The 20,428-nt window shown below is 34.7% G+C and overlaps 1 protein-coding gene across 26 annotated transcripts in view; it reads right to left on the reverse strand.

Moving 5' to 3' along the window:
• The window catches only part of RIMS1 (regulating synaptic membrane exocytosis 1), a 302,937-nt gene that overhangs the window by 85,075 nt on the left and 197,434 nt on the right, over nucleotides 1-20,428 (reverse strand). For 8 of the 26 annotated variants that reach the window (XM_057418891.1, XM_057418890.1, XM_057418888.1 and 5 more), the window contains 6 exons: nucleotides 18,513-18,669; nucleotides 16,816-16,941; nucleotides 13,110-13,172; nucleotides 9,272-9,385; nucleotides 8,721-8,810; nucleotides 3,223-3,306 (listed from right to left, as the gene is read on the reverse strand). In XM_057418891.1, the coding sequence (XP_057274874.1) occupies nucleotides 3,223-3,306; nucleotides 8,721-8,810; nucleotides 9,272-9,385; nucleotides 13,110-13,172; nucleotides 16,816-16,941; nucleotides 18,513-18,669 (634 nt within the window). The remainder of the gene's footprint in view (nucleotides 1-3,222; nucleotides 3,307-8,720; nucleotides 8,811-9,271; nucleotides 9,386-13,109; nucleotides 13,173-16,815; nucleotides 16,942-18,512; nucleotides 18,670-20,428) is intronic. The other 18 variants (XM_057418872.1, XM_057418884.1, XM_057418878.1 and 15 more) reach the window with 4 other exon arrangements.

Consider the following 20,428-nt stretch of genomic DNA (forward strand, 5'->3'; position numbering starts at 1 on the left):
TATTCAAAAGCAAATCAGAATAACTGACTCAGCTTGGTGTTTCGCAGTAGGTTTGTTCATTTATGTAGCCTTAAAGCCATCAGGAATATAATGTTTGATACTTCCTAAGTTTTCCTGAAGATTTCAGAAAGGCTAGATCTACATGGTATGTGAGCTGGAGGTCACAACTACCCTGAAGGTTTAGTAGCTCCTCACACTGATTCCTAGAACTTCAATCCTTGTTTTGCAAAACTGCCTTCCTGATCAAGTCACAGAGTGTTGCTGGAAAGATGGGAAAGCATCATCCAGGCCAAATCAGTCTGATGCTGGCAGTGCAGTGCAAATCTTGAGTTCTCTTCATGAACATACCAGAAGGGTGTTTGTTCTACAGCTGGCTTCAAGATGAGTCTTGGACAAGCATCCTTACAGATGCATGCAAAGAATAGCCAAAGGCCACTTCCACTAACTGAAACTATATGAGAATATTTTTTTTCAAAGGCTTACTCCATCTAGTCTTGGTTATATGCTGAAATTGAATGCAAACTTCTCCAAAAGAACAGTCTAAGTAAAATTTCCACCTACCATTAAATGCTCAATTTTCATTCTCCTTGTTTTTATCATTTATAATTCACAATTTCACAGCTTTCCCATTACCATAAGGTCTTTTGCTTTGGAGAGAGCAAAATTCTAATTTTTGATATAGAAAACAAACCAACCAACCAACCTCCCAACAATTAAGCTATAAAATTCAAATAAAAACCTAATTTTTAAAATGTCTTAAAGAAAGAAATCCATGACAATAACAAAATACTTGTTAATTCTTAACACTGAAATAATATATATTCCATGTCTTCATCTTCTCAAGGTACATCAAGGAGTCAATTTTCTGATATGGCAAATGTACAGATTCCAGAACAACAAGCAGCTTGCCAAGACCTATACTAAAATTTATGTTTATTACTTATTATAAACACATGCAATGTTGCAAAACCTGAATTTAAATGATCAAGATTAAAAAAAAAAGTGCATGTCATATACTTAAGAAATGTATTTGGAAACAGATTTTTGTGATTGCACCCTGTATCCAATTTGGGCCAATTTGTAAGATAAATCTGGAATATACTCATATGAAGAGTAAGATGGCATATGTCAAAGTCAATTTATCTGTGAATATACTATTTAAAAGCAGTGATAGCAGTAGTTAGTTACCAATGCTGATCCGTCAGGCACCCATTCCAACACCTATTGCATCAGTTGTCAAATTGATTCAAGCATATCATAAAAAAATTGTAAATTGTAGAACTGAGTGGTGTTAGCCAACTGCCAAAGCTATAGGAAATAATCAGAATGAAAGCCAAAGAGTAGAAAACAAAGGTAAAGCACCTTTGATTCCCTCTACAGACAAGGTGGGCTATTACTCTGTAATGTATTGGACATACAATGTAAAAAGCCCAGCATCCTTCAAACTTCTCTTAATCTGGGAGAAATTTCCTGGAACTAGAAGGCTGCAACCCATAATCGGGATTGAAGTTAGCCTAAAATCATTCTAGATTCATCACTGACTGCATCACTGGGGTTTGGTGACCAAATTACCTGCAAGACCTTCAAGCACAAGAAGACACTGATTTCACTAAGAAAATTAGGCTTCTTTTTCTCTAACTCAGTATCTTTCCCATAATAGTTTCTATATCTTACAGACTCTTTACTGCAATACATTTGCTAACAGGTTTTAGAAAATTTCAGTCTTTCTCCGCAAAACTTCAGGTGCCATTAAAAAGCTTACAATTCTGCATTGAGTGGCAGTGTTTAGATGAACATCTTATTTCACTGATATATGATACGATTATGATTTCATTCTAATCACTGCAATGACAAGATTTCATCAAGTCTGATTCACTGAAGTCACTGAAGTTAGTCTATCAACATAAAAAACTGGGAAGTGAAATTACTTAAAAATTCTTAAAAGACACAAAATACATTTTTAAACTGTTACTAGCTGTCCCACGAAAGGGATGTGCTGGCAAAATTTCCAGATATGCAAGATCTGTAAGTGGTGACAATACTGAAATAATGATTCACAAATTAAATTTTATAATTTATAATGCTGTCTTACTCAGATAAAAATAAGAAATGCTATCTAAAACACAACTGCACGCTTCCCACATTGCATTAGCGGAATATATCAAGCAAATATAAATACAAATATAATAAAAACAAGACAAATTACAGTATATTACAGTATATTACAAATATAAGTACTGTGGATAGACATTAGTAGAAGGTAAGCACTAATGCTATAGTGACTGTGTTTTATCCATCTTTGCAGTTTTAAGTGCAACTTCCTAAGAGTTTACACATGTATGGATTATTTACATGAGCCATCTGTATCATTTACTGTAACACAAAGAATTTGAAGGGAAAATTTTGAATTGCATTTCAATAGAAATTATAATGTCTGTTTAAGAAAAAAACATGGATCTACCTGGAAAACAAAAACAAACAAACAAAAAACAACAAAACAACAACAAAAAAACAACCCTAAAAATTACTATTGCCAAAGCAATGAAATACTAAAACTGATTTGAGTAGAATCTTCATGACAAGAAAAAAACAAAGGTCCTTCTAATAATCTCTGATGGTATTCAGCCTGAAAACTGATTTGAAGTCCTGATATTTTTAACCTACCTTGTTAGAAAAACCTTCCCCATGGAGACCATCCTGATTTGGACAGAATTTACAAACAGTGCCAATTTTTATATACATTAACTAGCAAGTGTTACCAAGATTTCCAACATAACAGTTTGTGGGTGTTTTCACCCATAGGAACAGTTTATTAAAAAAAGGAAAATAAACCAATAAAAATCAAATTAAACACCTAGACAAGAATAGGCTCTACAACAAATATTGAACGTATTATAAAGCACCACAGTGAGACCACCACCAACATTTACAGAAGCAGACTAAAGAACATTAACACGGATGATGTTCTCTTGTATTAGACACCTTATTTCATGGCTTGTGACCATTGAGGCAAACAGAAAACTTGGAAAGACAGTAATTCCCAGGTGCTTTATAACAGTTTAACAGAACGCAGAGATGATATCTAAGCTGCTGTTTTATTTTGGGCTTCTGGAGCTTGCAAGTCTCTCTCTACTTATATGCATACTTTCAAATTTCAGTATACTCTTCTGCGAGTGCAAGATGCAGTAAATCATTTTTCAACTGGGAGGAGTTGACTGGTACCTGTCATCCTCCGGAGATGCATGCTGGATATGAATCCTGGGACTAGTAGGTCGTCTCCTCTCTAGGGAGGGGGACCATCTACCCCTGTTTGCCCGTTCAATAAAACAGGAAAAAAATAGGATATTTAGTTTGTGATAAAATTAAATAAATGAGATTTGGGACTGGAAAAAAACCCCAAAAAGTAATGAAAGTGTGTTATTTAATTATTTTTTTCCTAGCAGTTTTCTAATCCCCAAGTATGGGGGATTCTTATGGCTGCTTACTGCAGAAACATTACAACTGAAACAGAGAATGAATGCCCAAAGGTGCAGAATTTAGACTGATAAAAACCTTTTATAGAGTGTGCCATTAAGTTTTCAAATGTTCTCAAATGCTAGAATATGTAAAAGCCTGTCATTCAAACAGAAAACTGTAATTCCAAACCAGAAAAGCTTCTCAAAGACCATATGCTAGTCATTCTCTCTCAGGTACTGGCTGGTATTTTATTAAGCCTGTGTCTCCTAGCCCTCTGCACTGAAAAATGCATTCTCAGTAAAAATGTAGGTCCATGAACTATGAGAAAAATTCTGAGGCACAAAGTGACTCTTTTCTGGAATGCAATGAGAGTACAGGTAAACTAATCAGCTACAACCAGACTACACGCATTTGTGGAGAAGTACTAAGGTAATTTATTTTTTTCAGTTTAAAAGTATATATTGAAAGTGTATGTAATGAGCTTCCTCTTCTGTTCATTTCTCTGTATCACTGCAGTACATGTCAGCAGATTACTATAATTAAATTGAACAAAAAGGACCTAACTGTGAATGAAAATTGGTGTCTTACATGATTTCTTTTTATTGAAAAAGCTCATTTAATTTAGAATGATATATGCTATACCTATAGTGTTGCCTATTTTGTTGGGGTGTTTTGTAGTTGTAATAGTACAAGTATACGTACAACAACTTAAAAAATCAATATATCCTGATTAATTTACGAATAGCAAAATGTTTACATAAACTTTGCATGACTATCCAGTATTTCACTTTCTGAGGCATTCTTCCAGTCCATGTAATGAGGAAAAGGGTTTGATTTATGGAACATGCAAATAACAAAGGTTTCAAGGTTAGCACCACTTGAGCAGTAAGGCAGATCTTTCAAAAGTTCCAAGAGCAAATAAGTTAGTAGTTTTGGTTTTTTTTCTCTCCAAAGCAAGAGATAAAGAAAATGTTAATGCATCAATGCACTCAGTCAAAGCCCTTAATATGCTGATATCCCCTACAAATATTGAACATCATTTGACAGAATTAAGTAGGTCATGCAGTATGAACTTCAAGAACATGCTCTCTTCCATTGAATGCTGAATGACCATGAGCCATAGTACAACGCAGACAAACATGGAATAACCTATTCCTTGGTTGAAAGAACTGGAAACACATTGCATACTAATACAAACAGTTATTTTATACTGTACATTATTTTAAATGTAAAAAGTGATATTCAACACAACTGTTAATGGCATACAATAGAAAAACCTAGTACTTCAGACTTACTAAAAAAGCTTAGGAAAATCAACCTGAAATCAGGATAGGTCTTAACTGGACCAAGTGACTGCTCCAACTTCTCTGTTATCTATTTATGAGTAAGTAGCAGATAACTGTTCATCTTTGTACCTTGTTTAGGTGGTAATGACCAGCTGATAGCGATCATCCTGAAGATCTTCAAAATGTTTTGCTGCCTAGTGCAGTGAAGCACCGCAAACCAAACACAGCCGCAGGGCTGTATATGTCAGATATGCTGACCCGGTTGTACATGTACTAACCCCTAGGCTGTAGGATTTGCTCAGATCTCTATTAACCAACCTCTCAGGACCAAAGTATACAAGCAGTACCAACCTATACAACTGCTCTTGTGTTAACTTATAATACACACAATAATTGTTTGGAACATAAACTTAGAAGGAAGATAAAAGCCACATAATATATTATTAAGTAACTACCACTGGTTGCAATCTTAAATCAGTCTGGGGAAGATGCTGTTATGCTGAGAAACTACTGCTGAATCAGTTCAGATATTGCACTTGAATCTCATGCCTTCTTGCTTTCCTGACTGAAGGCTGGGTATTGCAAACCAATTTCTCTCTTAAAGAAATGGAACCCAAATTACAAGGGGGAAAAAAAAGCCAACAGAGTGAAAAGGACAACTAAAAATAAAATAATACAAAAGGAAGTAGTAGCTGCAAAAACATTTTCAATGGCATTAGAGGACATTTATGACTATGTTATAAGCTAACATACGCCTTGCAGATCACCAAAGGACCTTCAATGCCACAAACATTTTGAAAACAACAGTTTGGAATAAATGGGTGTCGGGAGGATGAGGCAGGCAAGGGGCAAATGTACAGACGTATTAGTAGGGGCTGGATGTTTCTGAGTATCCTAGTGTATACTGTGCCATAGAGAAATATATGAAGGATTAAGTTCTGTACCAAACTATTCCATTTACCAAAAAAATCTTTAGAAGGCCTGTGCCAGGGCAAGGTCAGTTTGCCAGTCAAGTTATATGGAACTTTTCTTGCTCAAATGATGAAGCTTATAGCAGAAGAAAAGGAATGTCTTTTTTGTTATTATTGTTTCATATTTGTTTTAGTGCAACTAACAAGACTTGTATACCACATTCATGTATACCACTGAAAGTCATTTTTTTGCTGGTATATATGGGCCAACGTGACTTTTACTGTCAAAGCAGCATCTTAAAAACCAGTAACTACTATGACCATTTTAAATGACATGACATGATGTTGTATAGAGTTTAAGGATTGAAACCATTTCCAACAAATCACTGACACAGAGAAATACGGCTCTACTGTCCATCAGTTACACACAGCCATACTATTTTGTTAAAAAACAAACAAACAAACAAAAAACCTCAAGTAGACCATTTTAACTTTTGATCTCAAATACAATCTAATTCACACTCTCTGATACAAAACATCGGGGGGAATAAGTAGAAATAATTTTCCATGGCTGAGAAACCATACCATGTTTTTCTGCTATAAGCAGGACCAACTCTACATCTGATGGATGTTTGCTTAATATCTTTATACTTCCAAGTAGTGTAGTCAAGACAACCTTTTTTGTATTTTATATTACAGTGTTCCATTATACTTGCTTTCAAAAAAAACTTTCCTACCATTTAAGATGAACCTGTCTTACTGCATTTTAAGTCCCCTCTTCTCATGTTGTCCAGCACAGAAGCAAAGTGCTTTCTACATACCTTTAACTTAATTCTTCATTCTTCAAACTATGATTCCTCTATCAATACAAGCAACTCACCACTAACCTCATGTTAAAGTGTAAGCAGATATGCTCAACAGCAGAGAATTAAATCTTCTAAAATTAGCTTCTCCGAAAAAAAAAAATATTAACTTACTGGGTTTTATACATTACATATAACATCTTCCTTCAAAAATTGGGCTGTATTGGAAAAACAAAATCTATACCAGAAATAAAAGAGGTATGTATGCCCTAAATTCTCTGTCAGAACCCCACAGATCTTACTGCTGTCAACAAAACCATCATGGAGAACTTGAATATTAATTTCTCCCAAAGAGCTTTTCTGCACCCCCATGAAGGATCCCAAGAGAAAAGCACCTATTTAGGAGTTCAAAAAGCAAAGAAGTCAAAGTTTCATAGTGATGGACAATTTTTATGGATCAAGCCCACAGACTACTGGCAAAACCACCTTTAGTAGCCGCAGAGGCCATATACACAGACTAAACATTTTCTTTACGAGGAGCTCATGAAAAATGCTGCAGATTCTGTGTAGTATTTATTGGACAGAGGTTGCTGTACATGATTTGTAAAGACATAATAGAACTAGATAACACCAGTGACAGGTGTGGTTTTGTGTATCATATTTTAACTAGATTTTTTACAATTGCCGGTACTGCTTCATTGAACACTCAATTTGATGGGTTGCATCTTGAAGTAAAAGTACAAAACATACTGTTCATGCCCCTACATTATTAAATTAGATAGCTGCTTATCGATGAACACAGCTGTATATATCTGTACACTTAGTTATTATGCCACATCCCTGGAAGTGGTCAAGTTCAGGTGGCACAGGGCTTGGAGCAACATAATCTAGTGGAAGGTATACCTGCCTGTGGCTGGGGGGTTGGAACTGGATGATATTTAAGGTGCCTTTCAAACCAAACTGTTCTACGATTCTGTGATTCTATAATTAATACGATGCTACTTTCATCTTTCTTTTTACTTTCTACTCTAGAACGATATCATGTATTTTATTGTGGCCTTATTTCTATCATACCCTTTTTTTTATATATATATTATCTGTGTTATCTTCACTCAGTTTTTAAAAGCATGGATCCATCTGAGATCTCTTAGCAGAACACTAGTCACTCCTCTGCAACAAGGACACAATTTGAGCAAAGTAAAGTTCCAATCAAGGATCAGTGGGAAATGGGGGGGAGGGAAAGGGAAAAAGGGAAATTTCAAAAGAATCTTAGAAAAAACCTCATCTCAAAGGGTAAAGTATGGTCTGATTGCCTTTCTTCATTGGTCCTCCCATAATGAAAATGACGCAATTGTTTTAAGACTGGGTTGACTGAAAAAACAACTTTGCTGTTGTAGTTAAATATGCATTTCATAGATGATATTGTAATTCCACCATATTCCCACTCAATGGAAGCCTATAATTGCCTTTAGTGAAGCTAAAAATTGCACTCTAAAATAGTGTAGTTCTAAGCCAAAAACTCATCAGATGGTAATGAAAAATTCTGTTGTGGAACAATCCAAATACACCAAATACACCAGTAGTATTTGGTGTATTTGAACCAACATATTGTGATATTAAAAATTCAGAGAGCAAACATAAAATGCCTGCATGATGTATGTAACACAACACTTCATTCAAATTGGAAACCTATCTTCTTACGACTTAGGTGAGCCTTAACATAATGTCACAGAGTGAAAAAGCTTAATGCAGTGAAATGCCTTGTAACTGCAAAAGCAGATGCAGCAGATTAGATTGAGAACACAATGAAGTTTGGCTGTTTTGTAGACATTACATGACTATGCAAACTACGGTTCTGGTTTGAAAGATGAGAATTTTGTCATAATTTATGAATTATGTCACTGCCTTATTAGCATTCCATGGAACAGGCAAGAAACAAACAATACTTTTTAGCAAATGATGATGATCAACAGCCAAGTAGTAGTTTGGCAAAATACTTAACACTGCAATGCTATTATCAGCATACTGAGGACTTTTGTAAACAGTGACATCAGCTTGAACTAAAACAAGGAAAGAAGCCAGAAGCATTTATAAACTCCAACACACAGCTTACATGACATACATGAATACAGGAGAAAAAATGCCCACAAATACCAAAACAGACATGAATGTACAAGAACGTGGAGTACTTATATGAAGGAAAACAAAACTGATAAAAATCACCAGCACAGATGACAATAAATTCATAAGTTTTTATTTTATACCTTTCTCGTTCTGGTGAATGCAAACTAGTATCTGGTCTCAAGCAGTTGGTACTAGCACTCCTAGCCCTGTCAAGGGAGGGCTGTAGTTCACTAGTGCCAGTGCATTGCATCCAATGGTAGAAGAGAAAGAAAAAGAAAACAAAGAAAGGAATACAATGTTAGATATTAACTCATAAAATAATGCTACCTTTACAGAAAATGTAGAATCATAATGATTTAATTAAGGAAAACATAAAAGAGCTGACTGGATGACGGTGCAAAGTTTTGTTTAGAAAATAAAAGCAAACAAAAGACTGCTAGAAATCTTTTGTCAAGAATGTTGAAATGTTTAAAACTGAATGAGACAGAACAACATCCACTTGTAAGAAAGCGGAATGAGAATTATCAAACAATAAATATAAATCCTTATTAACAGCAGTAAACATTAAGCCAACACAAAAGGATGTGATACACTATATATTATGTGAAATTGCTTTTCAGTGAAGCTCATTTATTCTGCAAATTTATATTAGATACCAAACAGGAAGGGGCATCAATCCTCAGTTTCTTACCTAACCAGCAGATCATCTCCAAATTTCAGTATTCGTGAATTAAGGCAATCACGAAGGAGTGAAATATCCTGTCTAATCACGGATTTGGTCTTAGCACATGCAGGAAGAGTTGAGCTTTGTAAATTAAAGTTATTTGAACAAAATGAAAACAAATTTGACATGTAAATAAAATCTTATACATAAACAAAATAATGTAACAAAAACATGCAACATATAATTTTAACAGTGAAGACAACTCTACCTAATACAAAGTGGTTTGGATTGGGTTTTATTTATAATGTAGAGGTTAATTTAAACAGTTATATGAAGTTATTAGAATTATATCCCTTACCCAGCTATAGAGATGTATGAAATATTTCTATTTTTCTATTTAAGAAGGGAAAACATTTTTCTTTTTAATTTTTCTTTTTAAGGGACTAACCCCTGAAAGGGGACTCTAAACACTTCTTACCTGTATAGGTTCCAATGAGAACCATTTTCTAGTAAAGGCATCTTGGGTGGCAATGTTTTATAGTGCCTAGCATAACTTCATGAGTGCGGTAGAAAAGAAAAGGAAACAGAACAACATAAAAACATGCCAGAAATAAAAAGACAGGTGATGGTAATCCAAGACTGACCAGAACATAAAATAAATGCATAATGTCCTACTATGTTTAATGTATGAGTAGATTTCAAACATATGTTTTTCTTCACTATTGTGACAGCTATCCAGGGAACAAATTTTTGTATTTACTCTTTTGTTAATATAGCCGGTGAAGTCATGACAATACTAGCACAACTCAGATGTCTTCCTTGTAATGAAAGTAACCTAAATTCCATTTCTAGAGATTTTTAATTAAAATATACAAGCTGTTGTAAAGGACTAGGTTGATAATCAACTTACTCTTTATTTTTCTTACTAAGACCTTAAGAGATTTTAACCTCTTCAGTAGCTAAGCATTAAAATCTTGCTAAAAGGGTGATATATATAGTATCACAAACTTAATTGTAGTTGTATTAATATCTGGCATTTTTGAATGTGGAAATATTTTGGAAATGGTATATAAGCTCCAAAATCTAGCAGTAATTAAATGCTATTAATAATAAGCTAATTAAGAATCATAGGAGATCTACTACATGAGCCAGCACAGCAGCACTCTGAGATGTTACATGACAACTGTCTAGCATTACCACTTACACTACATGAGATTTTAGAACAGGAAATGTTTGCCTTATTGAGCTCTACCCAAAGAACACGGGGGAAATTCAAGGCAGACAGAGGCTGCTGAATGGGAATCATGGCCATTTAATACTGAAAGGTTAAAATAAGCAATAGCTTATTTTATTAGCTGTGGTGCTATTAGCAGAAGGGGCAGCAGCCTTGAGGATTTCAAAGCTTCGAGAACAGGCTGTCCTAATACGACATTCCAGTTCCTGTTAGGCTTGCACCTAGGCATCACAGATACACAGTACAAACCCGATGTGTCACAGACAGATGAAACAACTCTTTGTCTGGAAACCCTGCTGCTTGTAAAACCCCTGACAGATTTAACAGAGGAGCTTTGACTCTTGTACAGGTTTAGCAGTCATCACTGCTGCCATCTCTAGAAGAGGTCACGGTGATGTTGCAAAGTTGGAATAAAGGAATGGCATACTAGCAGGTATTACCAATCAAAGTGGGTTTGGCCTAAGACATGGAATGCTACAACCCGTGGTTTATGGCATAGGTACACGTCCTTCCACCATTTCTACTGTTAGTCAATAATTGCATACAGATGGACAGGATAGACAGCTAGGACTAATACTATACTAAACTGTTGTATTAAACTAACCATGTACCTTAACTTTGTAACTTGCACAATCTCATACTAATATGGCTTTCATTTAACATGAAACCCAACTGAAGCTGTCTCAATAGTTATCTAGTCATTTAGTAATCTGTCTAGAAACAAGGATAAAGCCTTATGTCTCTAATGTGAAAAAAATTAAGCCTCTACAAATGAGAAAGGAAAAAAAGCTGACAACCAATACACACATAATTTTTTGTTAAAAGGGTTTATGTGACTATTCAGTCAAGGATGGACACTGGCAATTTTTCGCGTATTATTCAAACTTGTATCAGGGTTCATAAGCCTGAGAGCTAAATTTAAATATCTAATCATTGTCTACTATTGCCCTTATATTCACCTTCAGTACATTATTAAAGATACCATGCTCTTTTATAGTATATAATTTCTGTTAAAGGGGTTAATTTGTTACTGTTCTTGATCAGAAACAAATAACAGCAATAAGTAGAGTAAGGTAACTGGTTAACTAGCCAGGCTGGTAGAAGACTTCTAAAACTACTGGAAATCTATTAGTGGCTGGGCAAAGTGCATCAAAAGTTCATAACACAGTATTTACTGTGTTATGTGAATAAAGTGAGAATTTAAGAATGTATATTGAAGAATTCTAATGAAAATCATAATCTTTAAGAGGAAAGAAAAAAGCAAAGAGCTGGAGCCAGGGAGGGGGGTGAAGCTATAGAAGATGCAGCAGAAAGAAAAAGGCAGGAGGAAGCAGGAAAAGCCAGGAGAAGAAAAGGAAGGAGGCAGGAAAAATTGCTATTTTATGACAATAACCAGACATAAAATAGCAGGGTGTGAAATTATTAACTTTTAAAACCTATAATATTGGGGGAAAAGCTTTTTTACCTGAAGTATGAGAATGAAACCCTTTCTTCTGATAATAAAAACTTAAATTTTAATTTAACAGCTCCACTGATGCACAGATTTTTTGGGAAGTTTTTGTAATTACTATTTTACCTTTATACTACTGTGCATTATAACAGAACTCTATCACACCGCCTTTGATGCTGTTTCAAATGCAATTAACAGAATTAAATCAACCCAAGGCATATTTAAAAGAGCTCCTCTGCAGGGGAAATGCTGTGCCAAATAAATGAGTATGTACATTAGACAACATGGTTTTAAAAGTCTGAGTTTTAAACACACAGCACTGACACAAAGCTCTTAGCAACATCCAGGTCCCGAACAAAAAAATGGTTAACTACTTGGTTGAAGCAGTTCAGTGGTTGACTACTTCAACTACAACCTACATTTTTACTGATTCTAAATGGAAGATTTTCTACACAATCTGATATGTATTTTTAACAAGGTTGACAGACATGGGAAAAAAAAAAGAGATGAGGGTGGAGGCAGATTTGTTAGATAAAGATATTTCAGTCCTGTTTAGTTTCACATGAGTTGAGACAGGGAGATCCAAACTCTTCACCAAGAGATTACTGATGACTGTACATGAGTCCAAACTACAAAGTTTATGGCTGGATCTAATTTATATCACAATTTGTAGAAGCAAACCCAAGTAATACAAGACGCCTCAAATCTGGAGTTCCCATTAAACCCTCATTAATTAGCGCTTTTTCCTCTACAAGTGACGGAAATCAGCGTGAGATTAGTTGCAACAAGTAAAGATTTTTGGCTTGTGCGTGGCTATAATATAAACATAAAAATGCAAATAAGAGAAAACATAAAAACAACTAAAAAGAAGTGTTTGAAATTATAATGCTGTCATGCAAAGGGAGATCAGGACTTCTGTGACTAGACAGAAAATCTACCACAAAATACAACTCCAAAATCAGAATTTCTTCAATTGCTTTAATCCTTTCTACTGAAGTTCACAAACATATATACACATCTCAATCTGAATTAAAACAAACAGAAAAGAACAACTGACACCGGAATCACAACGTACTAGAAGTTCTTTTCTTACTGAGACTAAATACCACCACAGAAAATAAGCTGGGCACACACAGACAACTAACCAGATGTGTTCATGATTACCAAATTCCTGTATTTACCTGATGGTATGTAGGCACTCTGCACTTCTTCCTCGTTTTGCTCTGGGCAGCATAAGAAGCTCACTGCACAGACAGGATGGGTGGTGAGTGAAACAGATATAATTATGAAGCATTAGATGACATGGGTTATGCCAATGATGCGCAAATGAAAACATAAAAAGGAAACAAGAAGCTTCCAACCAGATAGATAGTCCGATAATGTTCAAACCCAGGTGCACTTCTCAAAGAGGATGAATGAAAAATGCCTGTAATAACTACGTTTTCCATAAATTCCTTTTAGCATGGCCCCTAATTTTGTGGGATTTCTCCTTCTAAAATTCAGAAGTACCTTTTCAGAGCTCTTCGTGACAAGAGTAGTCCATAAAACAACTACATTTCTCTAATAACCTCCTTTATTATCAACTAATTAATGAAGAAATACTTTATTAAAAAAGAATTGGGCTGCTGTTTGGTTTTGGTTTTTGGGCGGTTTGGGTTTTTGTGTGTGCTTATTTTTCTTCCTCAGCCACAACAACACACATGAAAAAGCAGGAAGGGCTTACTGAACTTACTGAAGATTGGTTTATGGGAAGACAATCAGTAACCCTTTTGGGAAAAGCAAAAATATACATTCATTAGAAAAATTAAATTTGGCCAAATATAAGTTCTGACTCATAGCTCTTGACAGTATTTTGTAATGAAATCCTAAAGAGACAAAAAAAAAAAAGCTTATCAGCTGTCAGGTTTTGTTTCTTATTTTTCCAACTGGGAAAATCAATCATCTATTCTATTTTTCATTTACTGTAACCAACACATACTACTGTCAGCAAGATGGCAAAATTAATACGTATTTATGCCTATGGTAAATATGACTATGATATGAAATATCCCTTGAATGAATCCTCTAGTTTTACACACTTTAACACATTCAGGAAGACCAAGCTCCAAACCTCCTAATAATCATAAAGAAGAAATCAAAGCTAAACTTCATGGAAACATGCTATTTTAAAAGAAGCAGGGAATCATATGAAGTACTATGGTGACAAAGAGAGAAAAGATTACAAAATATATAAAGCAGCAGTTGTTCAAGGTGTTTTGTGCTTCATGTAATTGTAAAATGACCCATTTAATTGATGCAGTATAAGTAATATTTCTCTAAAATTCAAAACTAGGCAGCTTGAAATACTGGGCAGCCAAAACTGGGCTTGTGAGTCCCACGCGAGATTTAACTTTGCATCTGGAGCCACTAGCCTGATTTTGATGCAACAAAATGTATTAAGTTGAACTTTCTTCTTTTTTTTTGTTTTCCTAAGAAAATTCCCATTCATAAGCTCAGAGGACTGACAGAATTTATACTAATATTCAAGTTTCCAAATTACAAATAAACATGCATTTTAGGAAAAAAAGTTACCATTTTCTTAAGAATTGTGAAGTAGATGAGAATTCCACACTAAATCATAGGCTACTTTGTTAATATTTACTCTACCTTTGCTAAGCCAAAGTATATCTATTATAATTGGCCCATGGCAAAAGTAATATAGAATTCATTCAGAAAATGGATATAAAATAGCAAATCCACCATGAAATCTTACAGGCAAAACCAAAGCAAAATAATCCATCACAGTAGATAAACAACAATATAAGATGATATTCACAATTTTCTGGTAATTTAAGTCTGGTTTGGAGACATTAATACCAAAGCTATTATTCTAAAACAAATGTTTTCTAATGTGAGTGTTTTAGTAGTCATATTAACAGGTTTTATTTCAGAATAAAAGAAAATTAAAAAAATGAAAAAGGCCATGTCTTTGAAAATTGGATGATGATCCTACATTCAGAGTGAAGTATACTGCTTAGATAGATTTCCTAATAAAGAGCTTTTTATAACAGAATTATATATATACATACATGCGTATATATACATATATAAATACACATGAAAAAGGTGGATGAATTAGTTTCACTGGAAATTTATCATACTACATACTTTAGTTTGAGACTATAATAACTATTTTTATGAGGATCTATTCAGAATATCCAATATTAATTTGGGCCCAATAGCAGATCGTTGAGCAAATGATCAAAAGTAATGAGTAACTGTAATTTTTGCCACGTAATTGTTGGGTAATTATCTTTCTAGCCAAGTTTATGTTAGGTATCTACATTCATGAATTTGTTTAGATGAAGGGCTCAGTAAATGAACAACATGTAATACTTGTACTTCTATTGACAGTAATACATAACACTGAATAATTTTTTTTTTAATCTTTGGATGTGATAATCTTCCTCAACAAAAGCTGGTTTGATCTTCCCCATGCTGCTGCACTTATGTAGTGAAAGACAGTGAAGCCTGCGAGAGTTAAACAAATGAAGAAATCTGGGGAAAGGTGAAAAGGAAAACAGGGAAAAAGAGACCACTGCAGATAAGATTATTACTCGAGAAAAGTAAATACATGGACCCATCTATAAACCCTGCAAATAATGTCTGATCTTTAAACTTGTGAAAAAGCGTTTTCTGAATGCTGAAAAGAACTGAAGACTGTCTGATTCCTCTAAACAAACCCAGCAGCACATTCCTGCTGTGGCTCTGGTCTGAAGGCTCATCTCCAAGAAAGCCTCAATGCAAGCCTCACTCTCCAAGCATAATCCATGCACATATAATGATTTACCCCATGATTTGAGGCTTCACAGGAATCTGTTGAATATATCACTACTTACAATAGATAACATGAAACATTTGCAACAAGTGGAAATTACTTGAATTAGCCTGACAATGAAACTGACTACTACATCTAAAAAGCATTTCAATTTGCCTCCGAGAGGAAATTCAGTGTAACAACACAGTTTAGACAATTCTGTACATACTTCTTGCCTATAAAGTTGAATGTAAAAATGTTCCAAATGGCTCATTAGTTTCTACATGTATGTTATCACATTAAAAAAAGCAAAACAGGCAAGTTCATTTTTAAGTAAACAAACACCCTGCAAACATGGTTAATCTATGTGACTGTCATCATTATGTTTCCCAAACACTGAACTAAAATACCTTTTCAAACTTCTTTCAGCTATAAACTAAACAGAAATTCTCATTCTCTTCCATGTTTTTTTAATAAATTCCTATATATCTGAAAACAATGCCTACTAGGAGAGACCAAGTGTTCCCTGAAGAGTGTAGACACTGCATGTATTTCAGGGAGACACGTGCATGTGTCATGCACCTAGGATTGGAGATTTTCACTATCCTTGCTATACTTGGATATTGTACCAAGTTCACCAGAATGTTATGTAAGAAGACCTGAGACTGCATATATACATATCCAAAATCTATAAGCATAAGAATGTAAATCATAGCATATGCAACTCCCAAACAGTAGGAACATATGTCTAGTAATTTAATGGCTACTGAAATAGATAAATTCTGAGTTACAGAAATAGTAGGGCATATATGTAAATTTATAGTTTTCTAGTAAAGATCTCTGTGCTTCATGCATGAAACAAACATCAGAATACTCTAGGACAAAACCCCAAGAACTGCTAGTCTAGATAGCTGCTATTACTGTCAATGCAGTGCAGAGTTTAACCAGAAAAAAACACTAGATGTGTCAGTTATTTTGAGTTATCTCCCTTCCCCACTACTATCAGTCATGCTTCTACTGAACACTTGAAAATTAGGAAAACAAACAAACACACTTTTAAACTTTTATCGAGGTTCAGGCTGACAATATACCTTTCTTGATCAGACAAATACTGACTATCCATGTCTCTGGATCTGTAATCAGCTGGAGTTCTGGAGGCATCATGGTGTCTAGTTGGAGAACGTGATCTTCTCATTTGATGAATTTCATCTAAACTCCTGGAAGGTAAAAACATGTATGAAAATCTTGGGTTTTGTTTTGTTTTTTTTCCATAATAACACTGCTCAGTGCATGATAGCACAAGTTGGTTGAAGGAAGTTTTTAATCATTAAATTGTTAATACATGTCTTCTAAAAAAATACTGCACCCTAAAATTAAGAAAAACCCACCTCCAAGCATAGAAAAGCAGCCATTTATACCATATTTAGAAGTATGTGCCTGTTTCTGTGTACACTGACAGATGAAGTAATGGCACTTTCAAAGTCTGCAGTTAAAGAAAAACTGAAATAACAAACAAATGGATAATATTTCACATGAAATTAAGTTTTACATATTTGTAAATTTTGAAATTTACAGATTTTGAAAGGGCTGACAACTTTTTGCGGGTATCTCCAAGCATTCTTTAAGAAATTCTGGGAGAGGATATGGCAACGTGCAGTAGATTTTATCAATTTCAAACTGTTATACAAAAGGGGTTTGTATAAATGCAGGTACGCTCTGACCTCCATAATAGTAATTTAAAGGTCTATTCACATGGAAAAGAACAAGAAAAGAAACTACTGCTTGAAGGGCAGATTCTTCCTTTGGTTTGATAGCTGACATTGGAATGAGAAGCATTAGTTTTCAAAGTATAAAATTAAAGGATGGGTGGAATTGACTACAAAACATTTCATTTGTGCATCATGCTTGTAGATAGAAAGATACAAAAAGAATATAAACAATTGTTTGCAAAAGCAGAATGAGGAGCTCTCATTCTCTCCACTATTAAAAAAAAAGTCAGTGCCACAGTCTGTTTTATGTACAGCCAAACTTTTCTATTTCTTAGGGATGCATTCTGAGAAATACAACAGCAAGTGATTTGATGGGTAGTGAAATAGCTTTATCCACAAAAACTGAGGTAGAAGAGGGGGATGCATTCAGGGACTTACGAAGCCCACAAAATTTCAGTTCAAAAGAGCAGTATATATGGTACGGAGGATGGAAAAGAAAAAAAGCAAGATCATCAGGATTTTCAACTGGGAAGAGAAGCCGGTTTTCCACACTACACCATTATTTTGAAACATCACAGATGTCTGGTATAAAATGATCAGTGATGGAACTCCAAGAAACACCCCACAGACACAGAAATGATGGATAAGCACAGGACTGTAGCACAGAATTTTGAATACAAAATTCAACTAGAAGGATAGATTTTCAAATTATTTTTAAATGACCACAGCTAGTGGGCAGTAATGTTGCTAGTGCAACACTTCAAGCTTTTGAGTAATTCAAGAACAAAGCTTCCTAGAAATTGGAGAAAGGGAAGCTGGTAAAAACTGACTGATTTTTAGGGTTCCATGAGAGATTGCAAGGGAAGCCTATTGCCCTGCACAATAAAAAGCAAAATCAATTATGTCAAGTTTTCTGCTTAAACAGCCTGTACAAACTTTCAAAGAAAGCAAAAAGCATCCAAACAAAAAGCTCAAAAAGGATCCTCCTACTAATAGGTTGTCTAGCAAGAGAAAAGTTAATAAAGACAAATTACACAAACTTGAAACCACCCAATATTTCATTAACTTGTGATGCCTACCTCTGTAATGGCACATTTGGTAAACGTGAACGGGTCCTGCCCTGATCGTCACCACGGTGAGGAGATACAGATCGTGAACGATGATGTGTTGTTCTTTGCTGTTCTGGCACAGTTAGTGTTGTAGATTTGCTTTCTCTAGTACTAGATCTATAACCAACTGGTAAGAGGGCAACAACAGGAAATTAGAAAATAAAAGTCTGGGTTTGAAAAGAAGTCAGATGGTTAGTCCTTCCAGAAACGCACACCTAAACGCTTACACATCTTTTAAGTCGTTATTTAGCTGTTTTACACCCTGATGTATCATGCAGCCAGAATAAGCTACTAGTATTACCTTTAAATGTCTACATGTACAGAGAAACTGAGATGATTTTTATTATGTACTGGAAGATGTGAGGGAGAGGACTGAAATAGTTTTCTGACTTGGTGAAGAGTACTTTGAACAACTTGTATTTCAAAACTGTCATAGAAAAAAACTGAAAGGAATCCAAGCAATGTAGGTTTACCTCATCTAACAAATGGAGAAGGCATGCTTGTGTTCAACATAACAGACTCATCCACAACTGCTCATATATAAAGCATCTTTCTGACTCTTCTTTCAATTAAAAACAAAGATATTCTCCTACTGAACCTGGCCAAAGCCACCTACTTAAAATAATTATGAGCATTTAGAGTATATTGCACAGAATAATGGGTGTTGCACACTCTACAGATATTTTTTTCAAAATGCTATGAATGAGCTCCAAAATTTCTCAGAGTTCATCTTTACATAGGATTAAAATAAAAAATCAGCAGAATATTAGTACATTTTGAAGTGTTGCTGTTACCATGCCTTTTCCCATGTAGCACACTGTTACACACTTTGAATCCCATCCTAAAGCAGCAAATTAAGCTCAGTAAGACGAACAGCTTTCAAAAAGTGCCCGCTGTCTTTCCAAAAGAGCATAAGGAGATTTGCTCAGACTGAGTTGCTCACTTCTGCACATTCAAATTAGATTACAAGAATCCCTTAAGAGAAAATCCCCTAACGACATAAATGGTCATCCCTTAAATCACCCCTTAATGACTTCAAAAATTGTTGTTTAGATTCAAAAATAGTAATTTTGCTGCTTCTCTGAATATGTCTAACATTAAATTCCTGCAATGCATTAACTTGTTCATCTAAAACGCCAGCCTGTATCAGAAATGTTCTCTCCATCAGGAAAAGGCTACGATTTAGTCAGTTGTTATATGGATGAAGTAAATAAATTGCACTTTTAAATAATCTTCTTATAGTTTCAAGTTTGGATTTTTCATATTTTGTATAATTCTTGTAAGGAGGTCTTATCTGAACTTCTACCAAATTGTTATGGCCTTCTTCAAAATATGGCCCATAATAGACAGTCTATATTAGGCTTGGTCATGTATTCAATGACAATAACCTGTTTAGCTGCATGCCTGAGCCCTGATCACAAACATCAACGAAGTATTCATGCTTTTTTTCCCAAATAATACATCAGTTTACTAATGTATTCTAATGGACATGTAACTTATCTGAATGCATTGCCATTATCAAACATGGAGAAAAACACTTCGTTAGAAAAGTGATAAGCAATCCTAAAATAAGAGTATCTTCCACGATAGAACAGATTCATCTTAGTAATGCAACAATGTGAAGAGGGATCTACCAGATGAAGCATTTTATCATCAAAGGAATTTAAGACTGTTTTCCTTTATTATACAGTTTATAATATCACAGCCTCCAGAACTGCGTCCACCTTTTATACTGAACAAACTAGCCAAGTTACCCAAAGGTAACGGAAGAGTACCTTGATGCTGTAGTACCCTACAGTAGCTTTCAGCCTTACACCAGCTGTCCAGCAACTTCAGTAAATGAAAAGAAAAAAAAAAAAAGGCTTCTATAAGTTCTTGTCTTAAAT

This window comes from Pezoporus wallicus, unplaced genomic scaffold, assembly GCF_028554395.1.
Source record: "Pezoporus wallicus isolate ANWC-B61680 ecotype Strahan unplaced genomic scaffold, APGP_CSIRO_Pwel_v1 contig_4901, whole genome shotgun sequence".
Lineage (NCBI taxonomy): Eukaryota > Metazoa > Chordata > Aves > Psittaciformes > Psittacidae > Pezoporus > Pezoporus wallicus.